Genomic DNA, 22,610 nt, shown 5'->3' on the forward strand with positions numbered 1-22,610 from the left:
GCCCACATCACAGAGTCGACAGCAAATCCGAGGTTATCCTCAAGAAAAAGATTGCAAAATATCTCATCCATCAAATAAAGGTTGAAAGGAGAAAGCGATGCATCCCCCCCGGCATGACGAAAGGGATAAGCAACAACTTGCCTAGACAATTAAAGAGATCATGGAACTTGTCACTTGTGTAAGATATCTGTATGGTTTTAACTTTATGACTCGATTTTTAGTGACTTGGCCAACTTTCCCCAACTTTCCTAATTAAGAACTTGACCAATGGCAAGATGGCATCTCTCCATGCAACTCCTCACTTGTGTCCCGTCATTATCCGACTGCGAAGAAGCTTCAAACTTTCAAGTCTCTACACAAAATCCGGCCTAACACACAGGTGTGATTGTTACAGGGTCAAAAAGTTGAACTAAGGAGAGAGAACAGAGCCCTTCCTTTATTGAATATAGATGTAAACTTTATCTGGTTGACTACTTTGTTGCAACATAACCATTAAGGCAAGTATTGAAATATCAATCTACATACTAAAGGTTCCATTCCTGCTGAAACCAGACTCCTAGACCGCGCACCCAAAAAGACCTGTATGTTTTTTAGTCTATTTGATATTGTAATTGTTGTTGTGGTTTTAAAAAAACAGTTTTAGAAAAAGTGTTTTTTATGAGGTTTGTTGTTAATTTTGAAGTGTTTGATTAAAACTGCAGTTAAAATTATAGTTGAAAAAAAAAAAAACTTGTTGTGTTTAGTTAACATGCTTTCTGTATGAGGTTTGATTTAAAAACCTACTGAAAAGGACATTATATATATATATATATATATATAATATATATATATATATATATATATATATATAAATAATGGCAAAATATTATTGTTATATAATTATGATTACATAACAAAAATGAATAATCCTTATATATTAACAAAAAAAATTTATTGTTTCATCAAACTATTTGTGATTCCATCTCGTACAAAATCTATACATGAAGGCCGCTGTGATCCTTGAATATTGAGCGAGGTATAACATTAGGTAAAAAATCATCTGGAATGAAATTAGAATTGCGATCATACTCAGAAAAAACCTGAGGAACTGCAAACTAAAGCACGGTTTACTTTCCCAAAACCTAAAGCACAATTCTCTCAAGAAATCAAGATCACCACCAGATAAAACTACACACAAGAAGACAGTTTACCGAATTCTTGAAATCCGCCAACACTACCAAGAAAACTGATCAATAAAGTGTAAGGAAAACACAACAAGTTTGAATGGCAGATTAACAACAAAAAGAGCCCCACGAGAAAACACAATAAAAAACGAAATTGATCCATAAATCAGATACAAAATCTCCAAATCAGTACTCAAAACCCAAAATGGCAACTACATAATTTCTTCAACATAAAATTTCCATTAATAAACAAGCAAGATTTCATAAACAAGTTCCTATTTTTTAAGCTCTTGAACCAGTCAAAACAACAACAAAACAGAAACAAAGAAACACGGTTAATTAAATAAAGAACATGACTAACTGTTATATAAACATATTCAACGCAGAATTACATATATATCTACGCATTGGAAATAGATAAAAGCAGCACCAAAATTAATAATTTAGAGCAAAATGTAGAAACAATTGAAGATGGAGATAAGGCAAGCACTTACAGGTTTCTCTCTCGTGAAGGTGTTCCCAGCACGGTTGTGCTTCCTGCAAACTGAAACAATGGAGACTGCTCGGCACAAATGATTTCGGTGAAGGTGATCTGATCTTCGCTTCACAACAGAAGGGACAACGGGGAACAAGGATGAACACTGTCTTTGGCGTCAATTTTCGTCCAGATCAAGGGAACAAAGGGGAAGGGAACAAAGGAGACGAGCTCGAGTTGGGAAAGTTTTGTGTTAAAATCTTTTGTTTGACAGAAGAAGGGACAGGGGGGAACAAGATGAAACACTGTCTCTGCGTCAATTTTCGTCAATCTTCATCAATCTCGTCTAGATTAGTTAACAGAGGGGAAGGGAACAGAGCTTTTAACTCGGGTAAGGAAAGTTTTTTTACAAGAAAAAAAGTGACGGTGGCATGGAGTGAAAAGCAGGTGTTAATTGGTTTTCACAAAACTGAGGTCCAGCCTCAATTTTTGGTGGGGCCATGTTAAATAAAAGTGCGGTTGAAAATAACCAAACATATTATATTTGCTTTTCTTATTCACCGTAGGAGTAGTGCCAAACGGCCACAAATTTGTTTTTTAAAAACATTTTTTTTAATTAATTTTTATTTTATTTTATTCTTTACTTCAAATTAATATTTATTTTGGTATTTTCAAATTATTTTAACATACTGCTATAAAAAATAATTTTTTAAAAATAAAAATATATTATTTTAACATATTTTTAAATAAAAAATACATTAAAACACAACAGCTATCTTAAAACACTACAAACACTCATTAAACCCATTATCTAACCATGGTTGATTGGGTACAAAATAAGGATCATCTCAGTAATTATCTTCTCAAGCTGGAAAGGGGGACTCGACAAGTGACATCAAGAGATCAAAACAAAATTTCAGGAAGTACATCTCTGTTACCTTGTAGAAGATTGGACCGTTACCACCCCAAAATCACCATGAACTAATTAGTCCAAGCCAATCCATCTAATCATTCAACTCCCTCCTCATCATCACTGCCGCCACCAAACATGGCAGCCATTTTCATGGCCAAATTAGGAGCCATTTACCTCATTTGAAAATCAGGCATCAACCTTAAGCTATCATGCGCATTTCCTATTTCAGACATCAACTGTTCTAAATCCTCAAAGTCAAAAGGTGTAGCTTCATCCGACTCTCAATTTTCACGAGGCTCTTGTACATTAGGCACCACTCTTTTATCACTCAGCAATTCCATTGCTGATGACGAGGGCCGTATCTCTTCTATACCAAACTTTTCTCTGTTCTCATTCTCACATTCTTTGATAGAATTATTTTCAGAAACATTTGCAATTGTACCATTTGCAGAAACCCATCCTCCATATGTGTCCTCCCGTGGTTCAGCTGACCAGCAGATAGTACTTTGTACTCAAATTCATAATCAGATTCTTCAGAGATTTCTGGGCAGGGTGTGTGAATGCATTTCACTTAGCATTTCAATTAACAACACGGAATATGAATTTAATAATAGTGGCATGCCATGTCAAACCTTCTTTATCAGGTAAAGTTGGTCGAGATATCTTATTGTCAGATTTCGGGATCATTGCTGGACACATATGAGCAGAAAGAGCATTGCAATTCTCCTGGATACCAAAAGTGAGATTCATAGAGATTTAATATTAGTTAAAACTTTACAACTTTTGTTTGTTCCCTGGTTAATCTTTCATCAACCTAAATCTATGACTAAGTCCCATGTTAATCTCCATGAAGACCCAGTCATGTTCTTTTCCTACTTCGCTTTCACTTCAAAATTTCAATTCTCAATCCATCAGCAGGAAAAAGTTTCAGTAAAGCAGGGTGAATGTCCTTACTGAAATTCTACAAAATTGTTGAACTCAATTATAAACCATCAAAACACTTCTCATTCTAAAGATAGATAGATATATCAAAAGTTAGGTAGAATGACAAACATCGGGTTCTACATTATTATTAACATCATGATTTTACTTGAGAAGACTACATTTTGCATAATGTCATTTATTGAGTACTTGCTATCCATCAGGAACTTGGAAAAGTCATGAAATAGATCCCTTTTGAAATCATTACAAACTTGGAGATAGAAGATGGTACTCACATTTGTCAAGATCAACATCCAATGCACAAGCTTCAATGTACTCAATGCCATTCTCAGTGCACCATTCAATACAGGACCTCTTCATCTCCCGCAATGGCTCTTCTTCATCATCCAACAAACTACTTCTTTAAGTTTCAGAAATTCCAAACTCATCAAACTCTATACTCAGATTATCAAAAGACCCCAACTCCCCAGTTTTCCTTAGCTGTTTTCTATATTTAGCATGAACAGGATGACCAGGAATCCGATCAACTTTATTCCCAACACACAACAGTATCAAAAAGTTGCTAATATCAGTTCCAGCGACCCAATCCTTAAGTGCAACAAGAGATGATAACTGCACATAGTTCAACAAAAAAACCATACTTAACATCATAGCTTGCAAATTTATAGCTTTCCCCAAATTGAAGCATTGGCAATTTAAACACTTGAAACCAACAAAAAGAAGCATAATTTAAATGAAAGCTTGAAACTCAAAAACTTATATGTTGGCCACCTTCCAAATTCAACAATAAGAAACCAACAAGAGAAAATTCTTTGCATTGAAGCTTGAAACTTTAGTCTTTAAGCCTTTCTCCAAATGTGTTTTTTGCATATAAACAATTAAAAAAAAAACAACAAAAGAAGCAATGTTTTCATCAAGGTTTGAGACCTTAAAACTTTTGGAAAATGGGTTTTGAAGAATTCACATTTACACTTGAAACCAACAAAAAGAAGCATAATATCCATCCAAGCTCAAAATTTTAAAGTTTTCTCCAACTGGGTATCGCAGCATTTGCATCGTTTCCAATTCAAAAAATGAAAAAAAAAAAAATTAGATTCATCACAAATATATTATGAAGAACTACAATACTAACATCACTAAGTCAAAAACCATAACCAAAGCTGTAAGCTTGTTGTAAAATGGAAGTGATCTAATTGAAAATCCTTCATGAAGATGAGCCATCCATAGAGCAACATCAGCCATGTAGTACTTTGTGTTAATAATCCATCTATTCAAAAAGGCATTTTAAAAGAACTTATTAAGCACCATTACTACACAGTTAAAAGAACTTCAATAAACATTGAAAAAAACAAGCAGCTATAAAGCTAACCCATGTGAGATAACTTGATTTGATGAGTCAAAGGAGTCTTCACAATCAAGTGACAGCATCCCTGCAATCAAAATTGATCAATAAATTAAAAAATGATTAAAGAACCAATCGAACAGCGAGAGTGGGGGTTACTAGAGAGGAGGGTGCGTTTGCCAACGCTGGAGGATCCGATAGAGAAGATGCCTGGTCGGGTCACAAGGGATGTAGAGTCTGGTGATTTAGTTTCTTCACTCATTTTCTGAATGTTTCTGTAAGTTTTTGTCTAACGATTGAAACTTGGTGTTGATCGTTGAAGAGAAATCAGTTAATTAAATAACTAAAAAGGTATTAGCCTTTCACCAACTGCAATCACCATCTCTTCTTTTCTTTTTTTCCAGTACACTCTTGATTAGGTGTATTTTTTTTTTTTAATTTTCACTTTCATCCTAAAATTTTTATTTTGTATGATTCGACTCTTATAAGTCCAAATTAGTTTCAAATTGCATATTCTTTTAGGGAGAAAGGGTTGAGTTGAAAGCTAAGAGAATAAAGTAAAAATCTTGAGTAACATAGAAAATTAGTTTAAAATTTTGTTAAAATATTCATTTTAACCCCTTATATTTTTTAGATATCAAGTGATCAGTCTCTTAAATTTGATGAAAATATATTTTTATACTTAACTTCATTTCCTTCCTTTTTAGTCATTTTTTATTGGGAGAAGCAAGAGAGAGTCATCAGATTCTGACTTAGAGAAAGAAATTAGCTATTGGATAAGATTCTGACCACTAAAATAATAGATTTTTATATCAAAAGGTTTCATAAGATGGGGGCTATGATTAGTTGTTGGTTTACCTTGAAAACACCTAAAATAGCAGAACTGAGCTCGAAAATAATTTTTATTTGGGGTTTTGAGTGATTTATTGGCTTTTTATGGACATGGATTGATTTAACAAGGTTTCTAGAGTGTTTTTTAAATGTTTTGGGTAAAAAATAGGTTGAAAATGAGATTTTAGGTAAAAAAAAAAAAAAAAAAAAAAAACCCTATTTTTCTAGCCACCACGATGGTTGGATTCTGGGTTTCGCAAGCGATGCGTTTTTTTTTTTAAATATTTGGGCCTTATTGAACTTTTTATAAAAATAAATTCTCGCACTTGGGCTTGGCCTTGCAAGCCTGTGCGCAAACCGTTGCTTTATTAGGCCAAGCGCTGGGCTTGGCCCAATAGCGCCTGGCTTGATTTTTTTTTTTTAGTTTTTAATTTTTTAAAAAATAATGCATTATTTGTGTATATTTTTTCAAAATAAATTTTGGGTTTATATTTTAATTAGATTATGATTATTTTTAAATGATATTGGATGTTTTTAATTTTTAGAGAGGTAGGTATGATTCATCTATGATTTTTTCTTAAATTTATATAGATTAATTTTTTATAATATTTTTCATATGTGCAGCCTTGCATTGTTTGTTTCTAATTATTGTTCAATAAATTTTATGTTTTGTGTTGGTTTCTATTATAAATTTATTTTGATAGAGAAATTCATTAAATATAACCAGGTACATTACCTGTATTGCGATGTTAGATATTTTGATCTTTATTTTTTGCTTGGTTTTCTCAATTTTATTTTTTGTTTATTGTTGATTTTTTTTTTCATTGCTTTACACAATGATTATTAAATTGTTTTAATTAGATACGTGCATATGTTTTTTTATTTGCATATGAGAGTTTTTTTTTAGTGTAAAAAAAAACTTTGAAGAATACTATATATTCATTTTATTATTATGTTTTTGATGTTTAAGATTTGATACTTATTCTTATGATTTTTTTTTCTATGAATCTTTTATGGAAGTTTCATTGTTTTTAGTTTCACCTTTCAATCTAAATTTATGGTGTAATTTTATTTTTATCTTTGTTCTTTTGATTTTTATCCTTTTCTTAATATTTTTTATTCTTTTTAATTTAACTCTCAAATTTAAAAATTTGTTGTTACCTTTTGATTTATTTTTTATTGAAATTTCAACACTTATTATTTTTATTGTATTTTTTTATTTTTATTTTTATTTTTGTGATTTTAACCCTCACAATTTTTTCATATATAATGCTTTCGGTTTTATAACCCGAATCATAGTTTAAAAATTTAACAAATAATTGATTTTTTTTGTCTTATTTTTTTATTTTTTCTTTCTATGAAATTATCCTATTTTTATTTATTTTTTACTTTTTTTAACAAATAATATCATCGAGATGTTTTTGAAATATTGTGAAGATATATTTTCATAATATTTACAAGCGTTCATCTTTTGCATTGAGTCGTCGTTGTTTTTTGCTTTTTTTTTTATCGATATTTTATTTTTTTAATGATATTATTAAATTAACAGAGTTTATTAAACTCATTGTAGTCAATTTTCTAAATATTATATTTTTTATTTAAAAAAAATGTTTATTTATTTTTTATTCCAAAACAAAGGTTGGTTTGCAGCATAGCACGAGCCACCTAACTAGTAAATCTAAGAAGTTGCGCTGCGGATTTTTCCAAGTTCATATTCAGAAGAGATTTCCTCTAAACCGTTTTTTATTCTCTCAACATATACTTAATATTTTAATGATAAATTTAATAATGACACATGTCTCATTTAATACATGGCATAACAAATATATATTTAGTAAGTTATATATAAACATGTATCCTTAGCATTAAACATATTCGATTAATGATAACCTTGAGTGATTCACAAGTTATCCATGAATAAAAGTTTAGTTTTATGTATATGAAGTTGGAAGATAGCTTTTCATGTTCTTAACATATATTTAATATTTTTAATGAGGAATTTAATAATGAAATCCTAGTCCTATTAGGATAAGACAAAACTCAAAAATTTTAAATTAAACATTTTAATTCAATCTTAATCTAATTAAAAAAAATTAATTCTATAATTAATTTAATTTAGCATTTCAATTTTAATATAAAATAATTATTTTATATAAGAAGGGCTAAAATCAAAATTTCAGCAGTTGTATCAGTGCTGCTACTGCAACACTTGGTGGCAGTAGCCCTCGCGCTGCCCCTATCTGGCATTGTGCACAACTCTAAAGGCAGCATAGCAGTGCTTGACGCTGTTGTGGTCTTCTGCCAGCAACCTTACAACCACTTAAAACTATTTTTTTTCATTCAATGGTGGATTCCAACGAGATCTAAAAAATCAAGCCTGATTTGGATGGAAGAGTAGTTGGAATCTTTTTATTAATTTTTAAATCATGAGATAATTTTTTCACAGAAAATTAATTCACAATTAACACCAATAACAATTAAAACATGCAATCAATAACCCTAATTGTCTAGCGAAGGCTATGTTACCACTGTTGGTTTCTTGAATGTCATACATGCAACGAAAACAATATAAACAAAATTACCCGGGAGTCCTTAGGAACCCGTTAGATAGATCTAGAGTTGTTTAGGAATATACTATTTGAAGATCTGATCTTCTTCGGCTTTGAATAATTCTTTAAAAGTTGGGTTATCACATCCAATAAGATGTTCAATTGTATGGCCTCTAACAATAATTCATATGAAGCACAAGTGATAAATCTCCTAAATTTCTATTTAAGAGAGAGGGATTTATATTTCTAGAGTGCTAGCTCTATATTATGCGACTTATATAGTTTTTTATCTAACAGACAACCACTTAAAAATAAAAGGCATAGCTTATTATTTATAGAAAAATATGAAAAACCCTATAAATTGGTAAAATATCAATTTACCCCTTGATAATATCCATATATTAATTTAAGGAAATTTTAGGAATTAACTCGATCAAGTTCTTATTTTATTTTTCTAGGTCTAGAAATATAATCTCTGTGTTAATTACATTCTAGTTCTTAATTTTTAAAATATATTTTAATCAAATTATACTTAATTAAATCATCCAAGTTTAATTTATGACTAATGATTCTCAATATGTGTGATCCATTAGGTTCCTAATATGTTGACTCAAACATAAATTATAATTAAAATTAAATCAAATTAAATAATTTAATTATTATCAATTCAACAATTGATTAATTTATATTTGAAGATCAGATGCATCGTCTAGCAACGTGTCATGATCTTCTAAATATTATAAAAAGTTATTAGTAGTTTGACTTAACCTTTCAGTGATTGGTTTCTTAATGTAATTAATATCCTTTCATCAATAATGTTCTGATTTAACATTAAAGCATGGAGTATGTCAATCATGTTAAATTATATTTTGTTCTCTACATAATAATCATTGATCATTTGAATAAGATTTGAAATTCTTTTCAAATTTCATTCCACTTTGATCAAGGATTTCTTAATCATTATTATTTGAGAGTAGATGTAATATTTTTTCTAATTCACCTAGGGTGATGAATCATCTCTTGATCACTCAAGTACCTTTATATATTTTATGTTATACCCAATATCTGCCCCTTTGTTAGCTCGATTAATAAGATAACATGTAACATGATCAAAGCATAACATTATCTATATAAGATAACTAAGTGATCTCAAGTCTAAAGGTCACTTGCACAACCATCACATGAGCTTTTCAATAAACATAGGTGATCTCTCCATATGAAATTCTCATGCGGGTTAGTTCAATGTTCATGTTTTATGACAAACACCTAAATATTAGTTTTAGGTATCCTTTATACCTCAGTTTATGAGAACAACCACATCTTTTATAAAGAAAAGAACATAATATGTATCGGTCTCTACGACTCTAATGAATATCTAGTATTTAAGGGAGTATTAGTCGGGAACATTTTAAGAACAATACTTAATTTGATGCATTAGAAATCTCATAATTATAATAACTTTATTTTTTCTTCTACAAAGCATTTTTGTCACATAGACTTTATCTTTACTCTAGATTTATAAATCAAATATTGGATTCAGTAATTTAATATTATATGAATATTAAAGGTAAATTAAGCTTTTATTAATAATAAATATATATTTACATTAATATAACAATGTCACGTGTAACCAAGCGATTGGTTACATGATATATTAAACTAACATGAATAACAATAGAGCAAAAATGAAACTTTTTAAGAACAAGAAATGTAATGTTAAAAAATCTTAAATCATGAGAGAAAAAGTGAAATAATAATGAATCTACAGGTAGGAGGGATGTAGTTTCCCTTTTATATATTGGTGAGAAATTAAGAGGCAATATTTAAGTATGTGTATAACAGATAAGAGATGATAATTCGCATGCTGTAAATTTATGGAAGAAAAACTCTTGGTCCTCAAGAAACGTCCTCATGCATGCATGAGCCAGTTCCAAGATAGAAAACTATTCTAGTGCCAGAACAAGACTGTAAATGTCTTATTTACTCATTCACCATCTTGGAAGAACCTACATATTTCATTTGATTTGGAAGAATTTATTACCTTCCTAAATTGAACACCTCAATTTGGTAAATTCAGACCACACCATATTTTTTATACGTTCAGTCAAATTAATGAAATTGAAATGACTAGAAACCCTAACTAGGTAAATGTTTCATTTATATAAGTATGGAGAATTACCATTCTTACACGCACAGGTTTTCTCTTGAAATCCTTACTTTCTAACAAAAAGAATGAATTCATCATCATCTTCTTCTCCTAATAGAGAGCGAGTGAAGTGGACTTTAAAGGAGAACAAATTGTTCGAGAACGCTATCGCAGAGTTCGATCCTGGTTCTCCTGATTTTTTTAAAAAGATTTCTGAAAGAATTCCAGAGAAAACTTTGAAGCAGACTGAAGATCATTTTCTAATGTTGATTGAAGATGTTGAGAAGATTGAGTCAGGCCTTATCCCATTGCCTGACTATGGGACTGCTTCATGAGGTGACAAAGGAGAAGGATCTAACAGTAATGATAAACCCAACCAGAGAAAGAAAGGGGTTCCATGGACCGGAGAAGAGCACGAGTATGAATAATAATAATAATAATAATATCCTTAATTTGCTTTCTCTATCTTTTCCTCAATTTTTATTTTCTTGTTCTTAATTAACTTGAGCTTTAAAATCAATGGAGGGCATTCTATGATTAACAGAGTGAAAGATAATTATTAGGCTGCTTATAAATTTATAGGCCTTTCTCCGCTTCCGATTGTATTTGGGGTTATGGCGTGGTGTTAAATAATTTAAATATGTTATTAATGCATTGCATTAATTTTGAACTTTTCTTTTTGTTCTTTTGGTTTCATTTGGAAGGATATAATTTCAATATATATATATACAGACACACACACACTTACTTCTTTTGTCATTAAATCTTGGGCAATATTATTTTCTCCTGTTGAAGCTTCTACCCCACAATGAATGGCACATTGTAAGCCAGTGTAAATAATTGATAGGTTGTTCCTGAATGGATTAAAGAAATATGAAAAGGGAGATTGGAGAAGCATTTCTAGGAATTATGTAGTGACGAGAACCCCTTCACAAGTTGCAAGCCATGCCCAGAAGTACTTTCTTCGCGTTCAAAACTCCAGCAATACTGAACAGAAACAAGGGTATAATAGTTCGACCTCAAGGCATAGGAGGAGGAACTCATCATCATCATCAACAACCGATAAAGCAGCAGCATCCATGGCCGCTGCTCCATCTCCTCATCTCCCTGAGCCCACCTCAATCTCTAATGAATTTGCTGCCACCCCATCCATAGCCATTGCTCCATCTCCTCATCTCCATGTGCCCACCTCAATCTCTAATGAATTCATTGCCACCCCATTCTCTCATTTCTCTAGTGATTTAAATGTTCCTGCTTCCATCACAGACCAATCCTTTGTTGTATTCCCTCCATGATTGGACCGCCAGAACTAAATGATGACAAGTGCATCTTGTTATGTAATTTATGAATTAGATTATGCTAGCTGCTTTTTATGCTTCAAGGATTTATTTTCCACCAAGTGTTGTGTTCCCTTTATAAGATTATATTGTTGGACATGTCTACTGCAAACTTGTTTAATTATGAGTGTTTTTTTTTTATTATTATTCATATAGTCTTATTTGTTATTTGCTTAATTTAGTATTGCTTTCATGAGATGAAAATGTGTAAATGTGCCTTAAATCATACATACATACATACATACATATATATATATATATATATATATATATATTAAATTATTCATTTATTATTCATGGTAATTATTAAATTATTCAAAAATTTAAGAAACAACAACTTTAGAAGATTTAGAAAGTAAAGTATCATGTACCCTAACTTCTTGAATTTTTTTATTACATGGTGTTTCACTTCCTTTAACTTTATTATTTTCAATGAACCTAACATATCTAGTTTTAATAATTATTGTGTTATGGCTAGGACAATAAAATATATATCCTTTAGATTTATATGGATAACTAATGAGGAAATCATTTGATTATTCTTGAATTTAGTCTCTTTTCATATGGATTATAAATTCTTAATTATATTGGGCAACCCTAAATATATAAGTGTGTCTTAAAGTAGGTTTTCTACTTGTTCACATTTCATAGGGTGTTTTTAAAACTACTTTACTATGAATTTTGTTTAATAAGTCAATGGCAGTTTTAATGCATGCATTCATTATGATGTTGGTAAAGATGAATGGCCTAACACATTCTTTGTTGTACGTGGGCATGTGGCGTAACAGAATGTCAAGATCGAGGAGTCACCATGTAATTGTTTGGTCCAGGGTTACTAGAAAATCCGATTGTACTAGTTTTATAAAAAAATTTAAAGGTAAGGGACTGATTTGTATGGTCTAGATAAGGTTTAAAGGTTTTGATGGGTTCCTAACTAATAGTATGTCTATGGCTCGTAATAAAGGTTTACTCTCATTAATAAATCTAGCATTTCAAATTTATTATGGGCTCAGATACACAAATAAATTCTTATGAGAAAGGTCCATGTAGGTGTCCTAACAAGGTTTATCTATCCTAGAAAGAGAATGTATTTTCCATAACTCGTATATTGTGATGAAAAATACTCTCAATTAAAATTAATAATTATTAAAAAATATTATAAAAATTTTATAGTCAACTCCTGATATTTAAGTACCAGCTTGTTTATAAGTCCAACATTTATTCGAGAATGTTGGCTATTAATTTTTAAAGAGAACAAAAAATTATGGTTATTGAAATATTGGCCAAATCCTTAAGGAATTTTATAAACTTGTTCTAAATTCCATAAAAATGCAAAGAAATACAAAAAATATTTCTAAAAAAAATGCTAAAAACAAAATTTTCTCTTTTTTTTTATAAATAAAATACAATTTTTATAAGGATTGAGCCGTATACAACAAGCATAAATCATTTTTTTAATTTTTTTTACAGCCATGTTTGGCAAAACCATATTTTTGTTCAAAACAAAAATGTTAAAACAGCTCTAAAGATGTGTTTATCAAAGCCCTTAAGCCAAAATTCTTTTTATCAAAATAGTTGCAAACCAAACAAAGCCTTAAGTATTTGACATGGTTTTGATTTGACCGGGTCGACTCGAGAATACTAGTTCAACCATAAATCAAACCAAAAAACCAATATTTCACCCAAATCTAAAACAAAACAGAGATTTAAACTAAAACAAATCAAAACTAAAAAACACAAAAACATAAATTTTCTAACGAAAATGGATCAAACACCAAGGAAAATAAAGAGCACAAAGAACAATGAAGAACATTCAAACTCAAACCCATCAACGTAAATATCAAACCAAACCAGATTTCAAGCAATAAAAGGTAAGGTTTTGTTTGTAATCATGCGTAGGTCAAGTATATTTCCATGGTCAACTAGAAGTATCCAGACCTTTACACCTGTTTCACCATTGTACGATCATTAGTATGAGTGGCACAGACTCTCTCATTGACTTCCAATAAAGCTTTCTCAACCTCTTTTTCATTCAAACACCTGAGAAAAGTCCTATGAAAAGATCTCATATACATGATTTCACCATCTATGTTGTAATCCATTGTCATTATCTTCATAGTCTTTTCATCCACCTTGGAGGCCCCTAGGGGGTATTCCTAGTATTGAATAAACCATATGATGTCATTGTACCATGATTTCCCATCTGGTGACTCTTTTAGTGAGTAGTGGTGAGCTTAGAAATTTCTTACTTCAATGCTTATTGGTTGGATATTGCCCCTAATATTGATTTGTGTCGCCGAAGCTAGGGTGGTTAATGCATCAATAAACTGGTTTTTGTCTTTGCTTATGTTTGTGAATTTTATCTCATCGAACTCAATAATTAACTTTAAGAGATGATCCTGATATGATATCAGCTTCACATACTTAGACTAGGATAATCATTATATAATCCTTAATAGACTAGGAAACGTTTTTCTTTTGAATGCTAAAAATCCTCTCCCATTAAGGATTTGATTGGCCAAATTTACCTTGCACAAAAAGAAGAATAGTTGTTGCCTTTTAATCCTTATAATATTAGAAAATCTTGTCTAAACAATGTTGTCATAGGGCTAGACACATGAGGTCCATGTTGCACATGGATTAAGCTCTTCTTTTACTTAAATTAGATAAATCAAAGGTTGTTTTTTAATCTCTGTTAGTACTACTTGCTCTCTAAGTTCATCTTGGCTTAAATAAGCTGAACACGATTATTTAATGTTTTTTTAAGCTTATTTGTTATAGCCCTTATAGTGGATCCACTTGGCCCTTGTATGGAGTGAATCGCATGTTTAGTTATAGTATTAGTTGGTTCTCATGTCAGTCATGCCATTGTATGTGGAAACTAAAATATTTTCCTTGCCAAAGAATGTCATACCGTGTTTGATTTTGTCTAGGGGCAGTGTATAAATAGAAGAGCTTCGTGCTCATGTTTTGAGCCCCTGGAAAGTGTTAGCACCAAGTCTGGTTTTTAGGCATCAAACAATGTTATAAGAGCTTTCCCTTTGTTGTGGTGTACTTTCAAGTTTCAACCGAGTTCCTTAGGCAACCTAACTTTGTAAAGGGGGTTTTTGTTTTATCGACATTGATGAATTTCTCATTGTTAAAAAAACAAAAAAACAGGATGAATATCACGGTAAGAAATACATTGGGCAGGAAGCCCATAAGATGTGGCAGCCCAACCATTTGCATTTATAGGCACAGGAAACAACAAATTTTAGTAAATTAAATTCCATCAGTCAAGGTATTTTTAGCTGCTGATAAAATGGTATGTGGCTAATTTAACACTACATAAAGAGGGAGTCAAAATTTTCATGCGTCAACTAACCAGGCCTCTGAATCAGGTATCTTTCAAGTTGCATGGGAACATTTGCAGCCCCTCACAGGAAAATGTAATTCACTTGTTTTATCCAAGTCTCAGCATCGCTAAAATGAACATAGTGATATATAGTTTCAGACATGAACATGAAGATCAAAACGCCTTCATTCGGATCCAAGCTTCTTAGCTAATAACTACCTTTGAAAAAGTTTAACCGATGATTATGCACTGGCTTTAGACCTGCTTCGAATTTGACCACAATCTTGTTAGAGCATATAGCGTACTGCTAGCATGTACAAGGGGAAAATAGGAACCCAATTGAACAATTTAACAGAGTTGAGCCATGTATCTTAGCAATCTTAGCAATATTGATAATACAAAATCAACAACAGTAAGCCAACTCAGTATCAGTTTTTGTTCTTCATGGTTATAAAGAAATTTAATAAAATAACAGAGATTGTGATTGTTTCATTGGTCAAAAATAGCATTTCTAAACATAACAAGACATGAATCACCATGCCAAAACCAGTGGGGCAAAAAATTGTTTGAACCAAACTTGATCTTTAATAACAAAACATGTGATTTCGAGCATCAGCATACTTTCAATTTGGAATATCAAGCGATTCAGCTTTACGGCAAGATAGCACCATTAATATATTTGACAGTTGGCCAACATCACTGGTTCATACATAGCTGTCAATCAAAGAGTTCCTCATCTCATTCACTATGGCATTTGGCTGAGCTTCCCGCAACTTGAAAACACTCTCAATAACAGAAAGTTCAGTAGCAGTAGTGTCTGCCCCACAAAAGGCAGCCCAGTCATTCACAGTCAAGCCAGCAGCTATCACTTCACTGCCACGGTTTATGGTTCCAGCCACTAAAGGCACCTGAAGGAGGGTTGAGAGTTCATCCAAGTCTTCAATGGATGTGTGGGGGTGCACCTGCAGCACAAAGTAATCAGTTAAAAACATGATATGCATATTTAGATATTTCACAGCTAGTTGCCTGAATAAGCATTACAAAAGGATATAAAAATCTTACCAATCCACCTCTGTTGGAGAAAGCACAGTAGCTGCCCACAAGAACATTACCAGCAACAGTCTGCCTAAACACTTCTACTCCAAGAACATCGGCAATCATTTCCTCTGTTTCCTGATCAAAATAATGAAGAAGCATATCAACATTTAGAAAATGCTTGTAATTACAGAAAAAATACAAGCAGACAGCAAGAACGAACTTCTAAAGATATGCAATAATATAAAGTAATCAGAGCGAATAAGAAGATAATGAATTCAAAGGAAGAGCTCAAAATACCTTGTCAAGATCAGTGTGTGTTAGAGCAACATGGTCATTACAAGCTACACCATTTCCCAATGCAGATAATCTCTCTTCAATTCGCTGAACCACAACTTGATCAGGTAGACTGTTTCTTAAGTGTTGAAGTTCTGAAACAACAATGACAACAAATCAGTAAACTATCAACTTGGCTACTTATACAATTACCCTAACCACAACAAAAAATATTTTCAAAACTTTAATACTCACCTTGATCGGTAGTAGTATGCGGCAAGAGAATTCCATTTTTGTTTCCTGCCCATTAAAACCAAACCAATAACACATCAGAATTTCTTTCAGACATTAGTAAAAAATAACCATTAGGAGGCTGGCATAACAAGAAAAAAAAAACCCTTTACCTGCACAAAGTCTACCAATGATTCTAGAACCTCCAATGGAAGTTTTAACAACAGGAATAACATCTCCTAACTCTGCTTCAAATGTGCTGCGCACAAAACAGCAGTAGAATCACATTACTAATTATAAAAACAAATCATTTCACTTCTTTTCTTGCTTTTTATCATATTTAATTAATTAACCATACATATAAAAAAACAATAAAAAAAAAAAAACCTTTTAAAAGAAATTACCTATAAAAGTTCTCAGAACCACCAATAGCAACCAAACAATATGCATTGGTGAGCTTTGAAAAGACACCAACTTCACATGAATTCTCGAACATAAGCCCTAACCCACATCAAAACAAAAAAAACACATAAATAAAACGTCAATTCATTAAAACAACAAAGCAGAATTAATGGGGTTCAGATACTAAAAGCTCAGAAGATGAAGTTTTTTTTAGGAAAAAGAAAGCAAAGGAACTTACTTGTTGCCATGATTGCAAAAAAACTTAATACTGTTGTTGCTTTTGTTGATTGTAGAGAGTGAGAGGGAGAGGGGCTCCCTGGTTAGGAAAATTAAAGGAATGCACGTTTGCAAGGAGAGAATTTTGCCAATTAGGGTTTATACATAGAGGGTATTTTCCTTTATTTTTTAGCTCGGTTCGAGGTTTATGTGTAAACGACAATTCGTCGGTCTATGCGACTATGACTTTTGGATTTGACTATTTTTCGTGGTGCCTACGTTAAAGGTTACAACTATTTTATTTTTTATGTTTTATTTTTTGCCCCTGTTTTTGAAGCTGAAAGGATGAGTAAACGAAGCAAGAATACATGAGCAATTTAGTGAAGTGTAAATTATAATTTAGTCTCTGTTTTTTTTTTTTTTTTATATATGATACTAGTTTATTGCTCGCAGGGTTAATAATAATATTTTTTTAATGCAAAAAAATATAAATATTATATAAAATATTAAATATTTTGGGTTTAGTAATAACTCAATTCTATTACAGAGTCCAACAATATTGGATGTTGCTAGAAACAGGACCCAACACTACCCAATACTATTAGATCCTGATGACAATAATACTCAACTTTTATTAAATCTTATCAATAATACAACCCAACTCTATTAGATCTTGCTAGAGGCAGAGCCCAACACTATTCAAATTTATTAGGTTCTAGTGGTAGTAGAGCCCAACTCTATTAAGTTCTATTAGGTAGTAGGACCTAACACTAAGAGGGGAAATTTAATTAACCTAACCTCAAATGAAAAAAAAATTATCATTACTCAACTTTTGTATAATATAAAAAAAAATCTCATCAATTTATTTCTTCTTTAACATATGAAAAAAAATTAAATGAGAGAAAAAAAAATCTAAAGAGGCAAAAAAATAAAATTGGACATATTTGGGTCTTGTTGAAAGCTGGACCCAATAGATATGTGACCCGCACTCCATCGCAGGTTAAATATTTTTATTTTTCATAAAACATTATCTATTCAGGTTTTTTCAATGCATCTTAGTAGCTCAAAAAATATAACAAATCAAAAGGTTTATACACACATGTAATCAAATAAACAAAAAATTATGTGCCTTAATAAATCAATAAAAAATAATTAATAACACTTAAAAACAAAACTTGTAAAACCGAGAGACAAATATAGATCAAGATATTAAATCTTGAAAATAGAACATTAAATTGATTGAATAAAAAAAAAGGAATAACATGTAAAGCTATACATATTCAAAATATATTCTAAAAATAAATCTTTTTTATTTTCAAAAATATAATTTATCTATATAAAAGATAAAAACAAAAACCATAGATGAACCAAAAAAACCACTTCAAAAATTAAATATATAACAAAAAAATCAATATTTTTAAAATAGGCCCCTAAACAAAATAAAAAAGAGGAGGTTTTGTCTATTTTTTTTTTTTAGTTTTTGAACCGGTCACATCACTTTATTTCTTTTCAATTGCATTCTTTAAAGTTATATTTACATGGCAACCATAGTTATCAAACCCAGCTTGGGGGTTGACCCAACCAAGAGGCCGAGTCCTAGGTTACATGGGTTGACTCAGGTCAACCCGGAAAAGTTAGAAAAAAATATTTAAGATTTTAATATTTTATATGAAAAAATTAAGAAACAATTCAAGTCTGGGTTGACCTAGCAGGTCAACCGGCTTGCTCCGGGCTAATTGCAAGCTCGAATTTTGAATGAAACAGACTCGGCCAAGGCCATGGGTCACCCAGAAAAAATTTAAAAAATATTTTATGTTCCATTATTTTATATAAAAAATTAAAAAACAATTTATATGGATATATGTTATACATGTTGTAAACAATTAGATTTAAAAATTGTTTCATAAGGCTTTTTATTCCACATTGAAAAAATACTATCTTATTCTTCTAATTTGAAGTATTTAAACCAAAAAGGTTTTTTTTATCCCACATTTAAAGAACATAACTTTTTTTCCTATGAATATAGAATATCTGTACTAAAGGGTTTCAAATCCTACATTGCAAAAATAAAACATTATTTTAGTATTTATATAGTAAACTTTGAAATGAGTTAGTAACCGGTTGAAAAATATGAAAAAGGAAGGGTCTCTAAGTAGGAGAAAAAACACATTTGAAAAAAAAAAAGGTCTCTACCGGGTTTTATCGAGCCGAGTTCCAGGTTGATGAGACAGGTTGATCAATTTACTCCAGGCCAATTACATGCTCGAATTTTGAATGAAATAGACCCATTTAATGTTATTGGAACCTGTTGGGTATCAAGGCTCAACGCTATTGGCTTGGTTGGGCAACATGGCCTATCGATATTGGGTCATGCTAAGTAGCAATGCCTAGTAGCATTAAGTCTTATTGGGCAGCAAAACACAACAACATGGGGTCTACTGCCAAGCCAATCTTCTTAGATTTGGTTGGGCAGTCAAACCCAATGTTATTAGGTCTGGCGATCATGCCAGACCCAATGCTATTTGATCTAGCTGTCCAACTAAACCTAGTAGTAATTTTTTACTAAACACAAAAAAGACAACACTCTATGTCTTCAGTGTGATTCACAACACAATGAGTTTATATCCACGGCACATGCATAATATTTCTTTTATAAAAACATGTTTTTGTTTTTATTGTTTCAATTTTTTTTTCTTAAAATAGTAATCAAATGTATTTTAGATAATGTCATGAGCTTAGCAGGTTAAACCAAGTTAACTCTAATTCTTTTTGTGTTTATTTTTTAATTGATTTTTTTTTTAATTTCATCTCAGTTAATATTAGATTGATTGAAAATTATATTTCATAATTTTTTTCTATTTATTTTTTATAGCGTTATTAAAATCTCACCTAGATCTTGAATTTAGCAAGTTAACCCGATTCGATCTAATTCATTATAGTTTTAATATTTTAACAAAGATATCATCTTGAAATTTTTTTGTTAGATTCCATTTTTGTATATCATCTAGGCTGTCTTTGGACCTACTAAGTCGATTAAGTCATATCGAGTCAATCTCCATGCGATTTAAAATATTTTTTTACTAGAAAACACTTTAATAATGCTTGAATATATTTTCTTACATGCAAAAAAAAAACATTGATACAACCGCAAAGCTAATATTCTAATCTTATTTAAAAATTGGATTAAACATATTTCCCTTGTCTGTAATTTATTATCAACCATTGAGGATTAATTTAGTAGTAGACTATCTTATAAAAAAATTTGCTTTCTCTCATTAAAAAAAAAAAAAAAATCTTACATCTTAATTCTTTTCATTCCAAGTATGAGTGGGATCTAATTTTAAATCACTTGGTGGTTAAGATGATGCTTATCATGTCGTGCGCGATATCAAACGACTGGTCTAAGTCTTAGATGTATGGGGATTTTAGATATATTTGAAAAAATTCATAAAAATATAATTTGAAAGATTTATAAGTCATTACCTAGTATTACAGTCATTAAAAAACATAATAGTCTGCAAGAGTTTGAATAAGTGGACTAGTTGTGTATGAAAAATACTCATAACCTCTAATGTACTTTACTAATGACAAGCTGCATTATTTATTTGTCTGATACAAACAAAAATATTATTGTGTTTTCTAATTGTTGGTTTGTCTAATGTTTAAGAAAAGTTCTTCTCTATAAAAAAATTATTATCTTATCAAGCTAAACCCTAGCAATTATAAAGTCAAAACATACAAATGAGAAGAGAAAAGATTGTTTATTTATTCAATATTGAAATATGTTACACCTATAAGTTCATAATCTCGTATATTAAAAGAAACAAAATAATTTTTTGGTGTTTTTTTTTTTTGAAATGTAAGCCAAGTTCTCACAGCTTTAATAAACTAGTTATTAAATTTAAAATGCTTACAAATTAAAAAGACTATTTTTTGTTATTTGTAGTATGCTAAATTATACAAATATGATTTATTTTTTAGAGACTTGATAACATGCACAAAAATAAAAACAATTTTAATTTTAATTTTTTAAAATAGAGATTTTTTATTTTTTGTGTTTATTTCTAAAATTTTAAAGAAAAACGTGTATATTTAATACCAGGTCAGTATTACAATGTAAGTTTATAACCCGATATTAAGCAAAATTATTGAAAAAATACACAAGGAACCCACAAATATTTTTAAAATAGTCCCTGAATTTTTTTCAAAATCTTTGAAAATCATTAAAGGTTTGTTTGGAAAAATAAGAAACAATTTAGCAAAGAAAACTATTCAAAATTTGTTAGTAAATATTTTCCAAACATGCTCTAAAGGCTCTAACAAAATGCATTTTTTTAAATAAAATTTTGCTCAACCAAACACTACTTTAAACCGAGAATGGGCTTGGCCCATTTATGTGGTCTGGGCTTTATTGTCAAACCCAAAACCCAAGAACAAAAGCCCATCAAGTGTACAAACATGGTATTCAGCCCAAAAACAAAACGTGTAATCCATATTGACATTGTAACCCAGCTCGTTGTCAAAATAATTAGACCTCATTAAAACCGAACTGTCAGCCCATCCTATAAACATCAAAAACGCAAACTATATTCATGACAAAGGATCTGCATCCAAGATTCCACACAAACTTATAGCTCCTTCAACATCAAAAACCAGCATTCTTGTTTAAACCTAGAAGCATGCATTTTCAAGCCAAACAAAAAAATACAACATTATTCACTTTTTTTTTATCAGCTTCAAGACTAACAAGTATTATCTTAAAGAGAACATAGTCAATCAAAAGGGACAAACAAACCCCAAATAAGCACATAAAAACGATGCATTTAATTAATTTATGAGTTAACGCTTCAAGAAGTTTTTATTCAGCCCAAATTTATGAGTCTCTCGATTGGAACAGGAAAATCGAAGCTGCTGTGAACAAAGAAGGAAAGGGAGTGGACGTTGCTTGGATGTTGGACATGACTGATGCTGAAAAACCTCTGCTGCTTCTCACGGCTGGCAGAGGAGAAGCTGCCATTACTAAGAAGAAGACTTCTGCTCACGGTCTAGAAGACTGGCAGCTGTGAAGGACAGAAGGCTTCTTGTTTTTATTGGAGAGAGGAAAGTCATGTTTCTGTGATGGTTGATTTATGAGAGAAAGGGGTAATTGGGTGTGGCTTTTTCTGGGTTGTTGACGAGCCTCTATCCTTCTTCTTTTTTCCCCGCTAATGCTTCTCTAAAATTTCCCCCTCTTCTCGTAGTGCAAGTAAAACTATCTATTTAGCAAAAACTGATTTGTACTTCTCCTTTCAATTGCTTGGATTCTAAGTAAATTTGGTGATGAAACAACTCTAAATTAGATTCGTTATTTTATTTCTTTGCATTTTTTATCCATTGTTCATATATATTTTTTTTAAATTTTTAAATTTTTTTGTTAAC

The 22,610-nt window shown here is 30.9% G+C and overlaps 2 protein-coding genes across 2 annotated transcripts; both read right to left on the minus strand.

The window, feature by feature from the left end:
• Positions 1-3,533: 3,533 nt before the first annotated feature.
• Positions 3,534-5,266, minus strand: LOC118045571 (uncharacterized). The gene is made up of 4 exons (XM_035054236.2): positions 4,995-5,266; positions 4,863-4,923; positions 4,626-4,760; positions 3,534-4,105 (listed from the first exon to the last, which is right to left on the minus strand). Exons 1-4 carry the CDS (start codon positions 5,095-5,097, stop codon positions 4,045-4,047), a joined length of 360 nt encoding a protein of 119 aa, XP_034910127.1. The 5' UTR covers positions 5,098-5,266; the 3' UTR covers positions 3,534-4,044.
• A 10,052-nt stretch (positions 5,267-15,318) lies between these two features.
• On the minus strand, positions 15,319-17,427 carry LOC118045572 (eukaryotic translation initiation factor 6-2). Its single transcript, XM_035054237.2, has 7 exons — positions 17,215-17,427; positions 16,979-17,075; positions 16,748-16,833; positions 16,599-16,643; positions 16,368-16,498; positions 16,095-16,205; positions 15,319-15,994 (listed from the first exon to the last, which is right to left on the minus strand). The coding sequence occupies exons 1-7, from the start codon at positions 17,222-17,224 to the stop codon at positions 15,737-15,739; spliced, it is 738 nt and encodes a 245-aa protein (XP_034910128.1). The 5' UTR covers positions 17,225-17,427; the 3' UTR covers positions 15,319-15,736.
• Between the last annotated feature and the right edge of the window lie 5,183 nt (positions 17,428-22,610).

The sequence above is a fragment of the Populus alba genome, chromosome 7 (assembly GCF_005239225.2).
Source record: "Populus alba chromosome 7, ASM523922v2, whole genome shotgun sequence".
In the NCBI taxonomy this organism is placed as follows: domain Eukaryota; kingdom Viridiplantae; phylum Streptophyta; class Magnoliopsida; order Malpighiales; family Salicaceae; genus Populus; species Populus alba.